Source organism: Channa argus, chromosome 9 (assembly GCF_033026475.1).
Source record: "Channa argus isolate prfri chromosome 9, Channa argus male v1.0, whole genome shotgun sequence".
NCBI classification, from domain to species: domain Eukaryota; kingdom Metazoa; phylum Chordata; class Actinopteri; order Anabantiformes; family Channidae; genus Channa; species Channa argus.
In genome coordinates, this window is record NC_090205.1 from 8,546,709 (window position 1) to 8,559,970 (window position 13,262).

The 13,262-nt window shown below is 42.1% G+C and overlaps 1 protein-coding gene across 5 annotated transcripts in view; it reads left to right on the forward strand.

The window, feature by feature from the left end:
• The window catches only part of sema5ba (sema domain, seven thrombospondin repeats (type 1 and type 1-like), transmembrane domain (TM) and short cytoplasmic domain, (semaphorin) 5Ba), a 152,873-nt gene that overhangs the window by 107,033 nt on the left and 32,578 nt on the right, over positions 1-13,262 (forward strand). For all 5 annotated transcript variants that reach the window (XR_010915189.1, XM_067515983.1, XM_067515981.1 and 2 more), the window contains 3 exons: positions 9,866-10,001; positions 10,634-10,841; positions 10,932-11,139. Coding sequence is in view for 4 of the 5 variants with exons in the window: in XM_067515983.1 (XP_067372084.1) it covers positions 9,866-10,001; positions 10,634-10,841; positions 10,932-11,139 (552 nt within the window). In the remaining variant the exon portion in view is untranslated. The remainder of the gene's footprint in view (positions 1-9,865; positions 10,002-10,633; positions 10,842-10,931; positions 11,140-13,262) is intronic.

Consider the following 13,262-nt stretch of genomic DNA (forward strand, 5'->3'; position numbering starts at 1 on the left):
TTTCTTATCTCGGATCATTAATCTCAATGAGCATGAGTAAAAGTACAAAATCGTTGGGGAATACTCTAGCAAGAAAGACTTACTAAAGTATTCTGGCAAGAAAGATTTCTTTTTATTTATTTCTTTTTTAACTTATCATCTAAATTACCTCAAGGTGTGTGCATGGACGATGAAAACAGAAGCAGGGCTCACAGTTTTCTTTTGGATCATGTCATTTTGACGGAGTCCTGTATGTGAGATTACCTTAACGGGGTGACGTTGTGTGAGAGGTGGGGTACACGTTGGACAGGATTGCCACTTACCTCAGCCTTGAAACACAGGTTCAGACCAAAGTAGAGACAGGAGTTGGTGTGTTTCTGGAAGGAAATTGCAGCACCCAGGGGGGGAACTCATGCAGGGACGTGAAGAACATGCAGAGTCCACAGTCCACAGAACCTTCTTACTATGATGCGACAGCGCCAACAACTGTTACTTTCCCCTTATGTCACATGACACAAACAGCAGCACTTACCATCTAGAGGAAGTAGAATTACTGTAACATAGTACTTATCCATGCATTGCTCCTCAACGGGGCCCTTTCTGTTGAACAGAAAAAGATGAACAACCCTAGTAAAACACGCTGCAGCTGTGCTGAAGAGCCTTTTCAACACAAACAAGAATATTAATGGGGAAACAGTGACACACACACACACACAGCACTTCATCTCAAGCTTCGTTTTATTTGGCCCTCCGAATTCTTCACTTCATGTGGTTTGTTACTCCCATATTTTCCCACCTATACAGAGAGAGACAATTTCCCAGAGTTTAGAGCCTCCCCGCTGCTGCTAATGATCAGTGTGGATGCGCGCAGCTCTTAGCCGGGCTGGATATACAGACTGACTCACCCCGTCTCTGGTGTTTGATTGCTCCAGGTGGGGATGTCACACACTTCATTACAGAGAGGAAACAGTAAAAGTGTATAGATTAGACCTCCGGCTACGCTTTTTATTTTTAGTTAAATGCGTCCCATAATTGCCTAACTAGTGGATGGTGGCAACTGCGACTCGGGTTACTCAGTATGTCCAATGCTGTAGTACGGAACCAGTATAAAGTCAATAAGTCAATATTACTACAATAGCTACCAGGTAGACTGCCATCAAAATATGTACATTTTCATTCTCTCTGAAGGATGAAAAGACAAGTGTCCATACAAAACACTGCAACAGGTTTTACAGGCTGTAACTATTCCTGCTTTTCTTACAGGCCTTTTGATAACTACCTCCAAAAGATGCTTCCATTGTAGTTGATGAAGCCACAGTCCTTCATCTGTGCAGGAATGTGTACAACTTTGTCTTAAGACAATAAAAGACTTAATCTTTCCAAATTAGTCACAATGACAGGAATCTTGCAAAGTTGCAGCGGTCTTAGTTCATTGTTTTTTTTTTCAACAGCGATTCTAAAGGGAAACACCAAGAGGAAATGTTATATTAAAAACACTTGATTTTATAACCTCAGACCCTTTTAATCCTCATTTTATCTTCAGATACACGTTAATACATGTTTGCACAGAACAAGAGCTGTAGATTTTAGCCTCCATTTCATCAGTCCACTGTTGTTTGAGGAATCATTTTTAAAAATTGTGACCCGTGGGTCACAGTAAAGGTAGAAACCATCAGTCAGGTGGCAGTTGTGCTGCTAGATGGAGGAAACAGTTTCTGCTCCACTCCACCATATCATGTTATGCTGTGTCTATGAATACATCGATGGTAGAGTGCTGACTGCTGTTAAGGATTCTTGCAGTGAAAAAAGTGGAAACTTGGTGTATGGTGAGCAATAAATACTTGACCCGAGGCAAAAGGTCAAAGTTTGGAAAGATTTTAAAAGTGAGTGAGAGTTACTTTTAACTACCTAGCTCAGTGGCTTTAGGTTTAAAGCTTACCTGCGACAGCCACCAACAAAATCAAAATCAAGAAGAAAAATAAAATCGGCAAAGATTTTCTGCGAGATTCACTTAGAGAATGCAACAGTTTCATTTTGGACACCGAATTTTCCTTTCGTCTCTTCCCTCACAACAAAATAACTACACCGCATGAAAAATATTGGCCATCTGAACACTAAACTCACTCATCCCCAGTAAGACAGTGCATTTGCTGTATATTTGAAGTCCTGCCCTTCTAATAATCCCTGCAGTAGAGTAAGAAGACTCACAGGACTGGTTTATTTTTATTTGGTTAGAAGAGGGAAGGTAAACCCAGAGGAAAATAAACTGGGATATGACATGATCAAAACATGTCATATCCCATGGAAAGGCAGCTAGGATGCTGGGCTGCACATACAGGAACAAAATACAACCTTGCCTGAATGGGACAATCTCTTTTTCTTTTTTCTTTTTTTATCCCCACGAGACACAAAGAAAACTCCCCATCAGGTTAGACAGTGGGAGAAAGAGAAAGGAAAGAGGGAACCAGAATTCCAAAAGTTCACTCAGTCTATCGCTCATCGTGACCGCCCACAAAATAAAAACACACTGATAGAACTTTAAGCGACACCCAGGTAGTTGGCATGAAGAAGATTTCAAGAACACAGTTACCGGAGCTGAGATATGTGACATATATCAAGGTTTTCAGGGGATTTTCTCCAGAGGCAACCTGCAATGACATGTTCACAATACAAACATATGTTTTGGAATTAGCATGTAGAATGTGGTGTCGCCGGATCTGCCACTCAAATATGCACTGTACTGTGTATTTGTGTGTGTGTGTGTGTGTGTGTGTGTGTGTGTGTGTGTGTGTGTGTGTGTGTGTGTGCATGGTTGTTGGTATTTAGATGTATTCTGTGTTCTGTCAGGGGAGAAGTGGAATCTTGCCGCTCACTTTCTGCTCTCTCACCTGTTAAGCTGCCAGTATTTGCCACCACATGACTGCTTCCCATCAGCCCGCCGCCGTCTTTAGCGATAGATGGAAAGCGAGAGAGAGAGAGAGAGAGAGAGCAGTAAATGGTCGGCAGACAAAAGACAACAAAAGCCAGGGGGATAAAGAGAGAGCGAGAGAGAGCAAGGAAATGAGAAGAGGTAATGAGAAAAATCAGTGAGCTTCATGCTTTTGTTCATTATCCTTTGTCTCCTCCTTCCTCGCCCTTCCTTTCTAAAGTTGGTCCTCCCTCCAAAACTGCCTCCCTCATCGGGGCTGGATATGTTAATGCAATCACCACAAACACTATCTCCATCTGTCTGGCCTAAATTGAACAGGCTCACAGCTGCTCCCAGGAGTTTAGGGTCTTAAAAGGGAACAGGAAGAGTTGGAGGAAAGTATTTATCCTCAGTGTGTGCTCACGACCTGGGCCGGGTACCAGTGGTGTAGGGTGACCTTCACCTCTCATTATGTGACCTCTGATGTTTCATATACATTATGACTGAGATTGCATTTGTATATTGTTAACTATCGACTGTCTTCAAGAAGGGTTTCAAGAATAATTTTGCAGGAAAAGCAGAGGGATTTTTCCAGCAGGTCCAGTTAAAGCAAAATCAGCTTTCCAGGCTTTAAACATGTTAGATAATTGCTGAAAATGAGGTAGAACTGATCTGTGAAGATTGTTAAGCAGTGGTTTTGTTTTCAGGAGTTTTTTTGCGTGAAACTCAGAGACGTACTAGAGCCAAATTTAACATGACCCGCGTCCTGACGCTGAGGTGAAGTCAGCTCAGGCTCCTTTAAATAAAAAAAACCAAAAGACACTTGGGTTTCTAACATCACTAATATCTGGAAATCCAGCCTTGAACAAACAGCATGTTGTATGTACTCATGAGTTAATTAGGATAAGTATGGAAAACAGTCCATCATTGTTTATTCCGTATTTAGTTTAGTAGTGGCCTTTAAAGAATACCATTTCCCCCGAGCCCCAAGCTTTCATTTCTGTTTGTTTGATTTAAATCGATTAAAAATGCTGGCTGGTTAACACGTTTTTCTCCACTGTGACACACTCAGAGAAATTTTAAAGCGGCTAGGAGACTTGAAAGAAATTGAATTTATTTATCTTTTTCACATTTAAAATGATCAAACGTGCCAAAGAAGCTGATAAATCCTGACTTTCAGTCTCTAGCCTGGGTTGTACCGTTCTTTAAGTCCACTTTGGTGGCACTCGCAGCTCAATACAAAATCACTGTGGTCACGTAACAAACAGACTTGTGAGCCAAACAGAAGTCCTTATACATCCTGTGTGGACAGCTTTATTGATTTAAAATAGGGGTGTATTTCTTCTGTCAAGTCCACGTCCCGGTTTGTAACGCAGCCTTCCTGTCTGGCTGCACGGCTTCACCAGGGCCACAGAAGATATTACACAAATGTTCTCCCTTGCTGAGTAGCGCTTCTTATAAATGGCGAACTAATTTAGCAGTTTAAAAATGGTAGAGTGCCCCTTTAATCAGTCACTTGAAAATATGAGCTGCCACCAATCAATCACCAGTACAAATAAAGCCCCTCCAGCCTACTTCAGATGAGGAGAGTGGAAGAAAACGGGAAGGGGAAAGGATTGTGCTGTAATTTTATAGAGATGTGCACAAGCCAGTGAAGCATGTCAGGCTGTTATGTAGGGAAGGGTTTTAGCATTCCATCAGAATGAGGACACTTAAGACCTCGGAGCACGAGCAGGTCCTTTAATTAACTCCAGGTCTTTATTGGCAGGGTCCCTCCGTCGTGTGTTCAGAACAGCAGCGAGATTCTCCTGCTGAGGTGTCTAACCGGCCATTACTAACTCATTATGAGCCTCCTATCTATTTCTGGGTGACTTCACTAGTTCTCTCATGTCTGAGAGCGAGGGGGAAGGATGAGGAAGTGCTGCAACAAATGGTCCATTAATTGATTTGTAGATGGACACACGGTTATTTGTACAGTGATTTGGTCATTTGTGTGTGAAGTTATTCACGACGCCGTTTCAATCTTCTCAAATGAGCAGATTTTCTGCTTCTCTCTCTCTTTTTTTTAATATATATATAAAGACATTGTTAAATTGAATATCTTTGATTTTTTGAATAGTTTGATTTTTTTAGGTCTGTTGTTGCACTTACTTAAAGTTTTTGTTAGAGAAACATTGAAGCTAAAGATAAATGTGCTCCACGTATATTTTAATGACCACAGAATAAATTTTGCCACTAAAAGTTTTGGAGCACGGCGTTCTAACCCTAAAGACAGTTTCTGTTTTTTTTCTGCTTGATTAGTTTTGTACAATTATGATTTAATGTAATTTTAAAATAGCATTGGGCAGAAAACGTGTAACAGGTTTTAGCAGAGCAGGGAGAGGGGGGTCTGGGGGGGGAGCAGAGTGGGTTGATTTTGGCCAAAGACAGATGGGCTCCAGCTCCCAGTGATCAGAATAAGTGGATGGAGATGATAGATGGATGAATGCATTTTCCCCTTAATGTTAAACATGTTTTCACTTGGCTTTATATATTGGTGCAAACAAAAAAACTCCCCAAATACTGGACTGTGGCACCTAAAGATCCTAAATACCCTACAGTAAATGACATGATGGGCAGCCAGGTGAAGCCAGCCACATATTTCTGATTTTACACAACATAGTCTACCTGTCTTATCAATTCACTCACATCAAATCTACATTGAAATGAGTTGTGGGCGACTCGGCCTCAGTGGAGGATTGAGTCAGATCTGAACACAGTTTGACTGACTCTGCTCCAGCACCTTTATTATTACTTTTCACAGATACCTTAAGTTGAACCCGCCATTTGCATTTAGCTTCATTTCACTCACTTACGACCTATTTGATTGCTAGCACTGTTAAAAGAGGCCAAATCAAGCTCAGCCTGTCGGTACTACATACATTAAAATGTGTCTCTCAGATCTTAGCTGTTCCATTACGATCAGCGAACTGTGCACTTCCTCACAATACAGTAGCTCAAATCTAACACCTGGATTTTTGTGCAACTCAATGAACCTGTGGTGTTGCTTTGTTGTTTCGTGTAGGTGTTGCTGACTCAGGCTGCCTCTGAATGTGACTGTTTGGGGCCAAAGCTGTTGCCTTTGCTGGCGTATTGTTGTGCAGTGTAAAAATATGTATGGATAATCTTAGCAGCCTCGGTTCAATTTCTGGTCCCTGCAGCCATGTAGCTCTGCTGAGTGGGCTTTTCTTCGTTTTCTGCTGTGATGCAGGTATTCACTGAGGTTGAAACATTGGCCTTAATGTAGTTTTAGCTGTTCCATTCCACCCCCCAACATAAAATGAGGTTAGCTAAAAGCTGGTGTGTGTGTGTGTGTGTGTGTGTGTGTGTGTGTGTGTGTGCAAAGCTGGGGCCGATGTCTCTCTTCTTGTTAAATGGGTTGATTTAAACAGCACATTAAAAACAGATGTTGAACAAAGTACATCATAAAGACGTGACAGGATCAAGTGTGCAGTCATTATAACAATGAAGTAAAAGAAACGTGTGATTTATGAAGAAGATCCTAAAGGTGAGATCTTCTGGGCTCTGGTGCATGAAATGTGCAGCAGCAACCGCAGCATCAAGCCTAAAGAGATAAGGTTATCGAGTGAGATGTGTATCAGCCCCTTCTTCACCAGACAGACTTAGTGTTGTAATTATCTGTGGCGATTGTGGCTTGCAAACAGCCATAAATGGGCTAAGTGAGGTGTCCGCCGCCTTTTTCTAACACCTGAACAGAGGTAGAAATTCATCTTTTTATGTGGTATATGTAGGATTGACTCAAGCTACTATACTACTGGGCGTTTATGGTAATTTTGGATCTGTGTCTTTGGAAGACAATGGACTGCTTTAGCACACACACACAGAGTAAATTAATTGCAGCTGATTTGTTGACAATAAGAAAATACCTTTTGAAGAACTTAATTTTACTGCATGAGTATCAGCAACTTCATGTTGTACCTGGAGGTAGAGTCTAGTTTATGGTACAGTAGTACACTTTTTAATACGTAAAATCCCACCTACATTTTTACGGTATTGAGGTGTCTGACAATTGCTGTGCACCCAAATGTTGTGAAGTCGAACCATTGTAGTGAAGCAGGAGGGGCTTCAAATTCCTAGATTAAATAAAAATAGCTTAAGTGACAGTAAATACAGTGCTGTGTTGATGTACACTCCAGGCTGTTTGGAGAGTGTGAAGTCCACCAGTGCACAGTACACGCTGGTCTCTGGTGAGGAGAAACAAACAGGGAGGGAAAGAGCAAGTGTATCTATCAGAGAGAATAAGAGGCAGAATATCAGAGGTCCTGCTGATTTTTCTTTCTCTGTCGTTCCCTTTCTGTCTCTCTCCAGCCATCACTTATTCTGAGCATTAAAGACGCAGCAACATTCAAAGCAGCCACTGAGAAATCCAAAGCAACGTGGGATGTGAAAGGTTCGATAAAAGGGTTTGAAGTTCACAGCACAAAAAAAAAAAAAAAAACGAAAAGGAGAGAGCGACAGAAGCGGAGCGCGAGGAATTCTGTAAAACAAGAAATCAAGTATCAGAGGGAACAACCAGTGGCAGGAAGAGGCTGTTGGGACAAGATGAATCACTCGAAGAAGTAATGAAAGTGATCATCGCGGTGCCCGTCCTCCGAGAGCGCCGGAGCGGTGGCAGCAAACAGCATAGCAGATGTCAAACAGCTTTTCCATCACTTTCCTGGGCTTTTAAGCAGATTCAAAACATATGGGTTACATCCATTAGCGCGATAGACAGTGTTCTCTTCAGGGCTCCCTTATGCTCTCTTCTCTTGGCATTATGAGCAGCAATTCCCCATCGAAGCAGAGGTCTCAAACAATCTGGACGCTGTCAGGTTTGGAGTTTGGTTCCAGGGCAAGTTATGGCTACAGCGTGACCACAAACCCACACTTTAACTTCACGCTCGGTGGCCACCGTTCAGCTATTGCTGCACATTTGCCTGTGGTTTCTTCCAGTTGAGGTACGGTTACCGCTGGCTCACTGCAGCGCTCACATTGCTTTGCACTTTGCCTCTGCCTCCTTGTCACTTGTCTCCATCAGAGCAATTGATTTAAAAGGCATAAAAAGTCCTTTTGCTGAAGTCTGGAGGCTGCTCTCGGCAGCAGCCTTGGAGTCAATCAATGAGCCACATGTTCGGCTTCCTCCATTGCTTTGTCCGAGCTCATTCGGAGCGGCACAGCACTTCCCCACCTCGAAGTAATGGGAGCGTTTTCTCCCAACCGTAGTCAAATATTTGAGAAAGCAGTATTTAACAAAATGAACAAAAGCAAGCGCAGATTTTCCAAGTGCTTTGATCCGACTCAAGGAGGCTTAGATTGCAAGCGATTCGGGTGCAACAGTCACTTTGATTTGTCTTCTCCGTTGTTCCCATGTTTCCCACAGAACTGTGTTTATGTTCCACTGCAATGTTGTGTACAGTGCAAAGCACTTTCTCCGCGCTTTCATGCAGAACATCAACGTATTGCTTTGTACCGTCTTTAGCAGTAATTTCATGGTTTCACATTAAGAAAGTAACACCACATAACATTAGCAAGCGCTCACTAGCAGCTCTCGTGTGCTGTGAGACTTTAAGGGATCGTAGTGTGGATCAAATCTGCAGAAATGCAGTAATTGGTCAAAATTGCAAGATCATGCAGAATTTACAGATATTTGCTAAATTAATTGATTGTTGTAATAAGAAGATTGCAAATTCCTAGGGGGGCTGAAACTGCTAGTTGCTAATTCAGCGTGGCTGTTATTCATGTAGCTTTGCCAGAACTATTTGGAAAAAGCAACGGGGCTCAGTTGCAGTTATAGCAAAATTACACTTGCTTTCATTGGATCAATAATGCCAGAAATAGGAGTGACAAGAATCCAAGAAAATAAATAGCGCTCAGCTTTTTTGGCATCGCCAAGATCCACTTTTCTGCATCCATTCATAAAACAGACAAAACATTTGCTGTGGGGTTTGCAGGTAAAAGCATGAAAACATTTCAAATTGCTTAAGGCTTCTTCCTTTCATAAAAAATACTGTCCTATAGCATATTTAGTGTCGGGGCCCTGTCAACTGAGAGCATTTCTGAGTAGCCTGTAATTGCAGTCAGTGAAAATAAAAAATCCAGCCAAGCTAACAGATGAATGACTGTGTCATGAGAAAATTAAAATAAATGGAATAAAAACCAGCCAAAAGCAGCTTTGATAACCGGTTGACAGCTGCATATTTAGCTCTCACTAAACATTTACCAAATACTGGGACACATTTTACTGTGTTTTTTTTTTTTTTTCCAGCCAGCAGCCTTCACTGATTTATACATTACCCAGGGTACCAACACGGCTCACAAAGCACCATTAAGTCTTAACAATAGTCTTTCATTCTCTGCCTCGCTGTCTGAGTCGTTCTGAGGTTCTTGCCGTTTCCATCTTGCTCTCTCCCCAGAATGTTATCTCTCGCCATCTAATAACTGATGGTTTATCAGCATTTCACAAGCCCTGCCCAGGCAGCAGGCAGGTCACAGCCACTGTTAAAAGGTCTGAGTGTTTGCTTTGCTGTATGGGAAGGGAAAAGACCAAGTCAGCAGGAGCAGACAGTTAAGAAACTCATTACATTGCCGCACATTATGGCCAAAGAGCATTACGATAATAACCTTACTCACATAGCCAGTTTAGCAGGGGTTCACTCTCATGTGTTGCACCTGTGAGGCGGCCGTGAGAGTGTTTGCACATAATCTGTGCAACTGCCTCCCATATTCTCCGATTAATACTGTCCTCATTCACTGTGCAGCACTGATAGCTTAGCTTTTCCCTGCAGCCATGGAACACATAGCTGAACACTGCTGATTTCTGATACAGCCTCCCATTTACTGCCAACGAGAAACCTAATATGAATATTATTGTTGAAATAATGTGTTTTCTGTTCCTCCTCTTTCCTGCTACCCTGCCCTCCTTGCAATCTCTCACTAAAGCAACAGTATAGCAGCATCTGCAGTGTGCGCCTTCAACCTGAGCGCCATCACGCAGGCCTTCAACGGACCCTTTCGCTCCCAGGAAAACCCCCGCTCTACCTGGCTGCCCACTCCCAACCCTATCCACAACTTCCAGGTTAGTTTAAATGCAGATTCTTGTCTAACACCGGTAAATTGTACTCAACCCAGGTTAATATTAACAAAGTTAGTTTCAGTGTCATTTCTTGTTTAATTCAGTTTAGCACTAATATACTGCAGCTAAAACGTCCGTGGATTTAATTAATTTTCAAAATCCCCATTTCTTAGATTGGCTGATGCACTAATCTAATAACAAAGGTATCAGGGACTTTCTACATAAATCCTCGTTATTCTTTTAAAACCATCTACAGCTCCAAACACCACCAAAAGATACAGTCTAGCAACAAATCAATCTCTCATGTCACGTCACAATGAATGAGCAGACTCAGATTTTCAGAAAGCTGTCATTTTCATATTTGCTCTTCTTCTGTTCTGTTCCATTAAAATCTTGTGTTGTTGCTGTCATTACACACATTGACACTGTGGTTTTGTTCCCCTGAAAAAGCTGCAATTACTGAGAACAGCATTTAGAAATAAAATCATTTAACCAGATGGCATATTTTTATTTAGTAAGTACAATGACAGGTGTGTGAGATACTTTAACATTTTGTGTTTTTTTCCTAGGTGTTTAATGTTCACACCCTCCTCTGACAGCTCACTCTTCACTTACGCTTTTCCCTTTGTCTCTAGTGTGGAACTATAAATGATGAAGGCCCAAATGAGGGTTTGACAGAGCGTAGCCTGCAGGATGCCCAGCGCCTCTATCTGATGAACGACGTGGTCCAGCCGGAGTCCGTTGATCCACTGGTCATGCAGGATGACGTCCGTTTTTCCAATCTGGTCGTGGACATTGTTCAGGGCATGGAAACCCTCTACCACGTTATGTACATCAGCACAGGTTGGTGGGGAGCTGAATGGAACAAAAGTATGGTCTGTTCTCTGCACCTCACAGAAGAAACTTGACTTTGCATGTTTCTTGTCTAATCAGAATATGGCACCATCTTAAAGGCACTGGCTACACCCAACAAGAACCTACAAGGTTGTTACCTGGAGGAGATGGAGCTTCTCCCACCAGGGGTCCGTGAGCCGATCCTAAGCCTGCAGATTCGGCACAGTGACAGGTCACTCTTTGTTGGCCTCAACAACAGAGTCCTCAAGATCCCACTGGAGAGGTGCTCCACCTACAAAACGGAGATGTAAGTACATAAGTACACGCTGTAAAACATCAGGTTACGGGCTGCAGCCCTGCTTGTTTTCCAGCTATCCCCGTACACTTCTGCTCTTCCTGCTTCTGATTGACTGATGACACCTGATCCAGGTAATCAGCAGTGGGTAGTTTAACACCCCTGCCTTAAGGTATAAACTAAATCTATCGCACAGATATAAAGACACATATTTTGATTTCAACCGATGGTTAGAGGTTATGGTTTTCATAATACATACAAATACAGCAGATGGCAGCTTATCATAATTGGCCATATCCATGGCAACGACTAAGGTCTGTATAACAAAGATACATGCAAATGCTTATAGGAACATACATAGTGAAGAATTCTAGTCAGAGGCTCACAGAAGAGCTGACACACACACACACACCCCTCCAAACTATCCACAGCATGTCAGGTAAACTTGTATGTCAAACAAGCTGACTGGTTGATTCAAATCCCGACGGGAAGCAGTTCTGACAGGAAAAAGACACAAACGTTGAAATACAAGTATGTGAAAACATGTTCACCTCAGAGAAGCATGTTTTAGCATCACCTACTTTACAAAGCTCAAACGGGTCAGAGTACATGAGAAGTTTGTGAGGATGAGCTTTTGGGTTTGGCTCGTGTGTTTCGCACAGTTTTTAGTGTCGTGATTCCTATTGATATTGATTGTGTTTATCCTCAAGGCCCCTCCCCCTGAATGAATTTCCCTCCATCATAAAACATTTGTAAAGCACTTTTGTTTTTCATTTTAAAACCTTTACATGCATGCTTTCTTTTTTGCAGCGCTTTCAATCACAATTAGTCATTCAGCAGAAACTTTTATCCAAAGCCAGAAGCACACATTGGTGCAACTTGGGGTTCAGTCAAATCACTGGCCTTGAGGGGCTGGTTGCTACACCGACTGAGTTACTGTAAGGCCCCTGTTCCTTGCCTGGTGATGGTGCATGGCTGCATTTTCTGTGTGGAGGCACCTACAGACTGTGCAATATCACCAATCGTATGTAATCGGATGTAATGAACTTGGATAAGATGTCAAATATATATACACACACACACACACACACAAGAATAAAACCTCACCTGTGTTAAGGATCCATGTGCCCCACTATAGTTATAAACAATGAAGTTGTTGACCTGATTTGGCAGACGCAGATGAAAGATGACCAAAGTCTCACAGTACAAACCCGCCTTAGGTCACCGGCAGGAATGTAGGTTGCATTAGTCATTTTATACTATTCTTTAATGAGTTAAGTGAAAATGTTGGCTTTTTTTTTTAATGGTCAGGGAATTTTTGAAAAGGAAGTTTTAGTAAAATGATGAAAATTATCAGTGGAAAAGTTTGCATCCCCCTTGAGAAACCCTCTACTTAAATATTTAGTCTCAAGTGTCTGATCTTTAAAAGAGACTGTCAACGCCTCATGCTTGATGAGTGGCACCGGGTGTGGACTTGCACTTTCCATTTGCAAGTGGGCAGATCTTCAAGAGTGGTCTCGAGTCGTTCGCTGAGAGCAACAAAAACAACTGAATCCAAATGAAGTAAATCTTCATTTAAACCCTCATAGAGCTGGAGGGGGATATAAAACAAAAAACAAGTTTGGGGTACTAGTACCAAGTGCAAAGACCAAAATCCAGAAAAGGATTGTGGACACGGTTGCAATACGTAAGAATTCTTAACAAGCAGTGAGTGAGTGAATTCTGAAACACGATTATGCGGGCTGATGAGATCACAGTTGAATTGTTTGGCCATAATTCGCACAGGAATGTGTAAGGAGAGGAACATCATCCCCACAGTCTCACTGATGTTCTGGGGTGTATGTGTGCATCAGGCACAGGAGCTCTGCATAAAGTGGAAGGAAGAATCAGTGCAGCCCAATATGAGAAGAGCCTAAGCGAAGCATCCTACCATAAGTCACAAAGCTCAAAGTTAGGAGGCACTTGATCAAACAAAAAAAAGGATCCAAAGCAAATCAGGAATTACATAAAAAGCGTTAGGTGAATGTTTCCACCCTTGGCCTTCACAGTCTCCAGACTTAAACATCATTAAAAACATGTGGAACTTTTGCAAAATCATTTTTATTATTTTATCGCAACATTTCTTGATTTTTTTT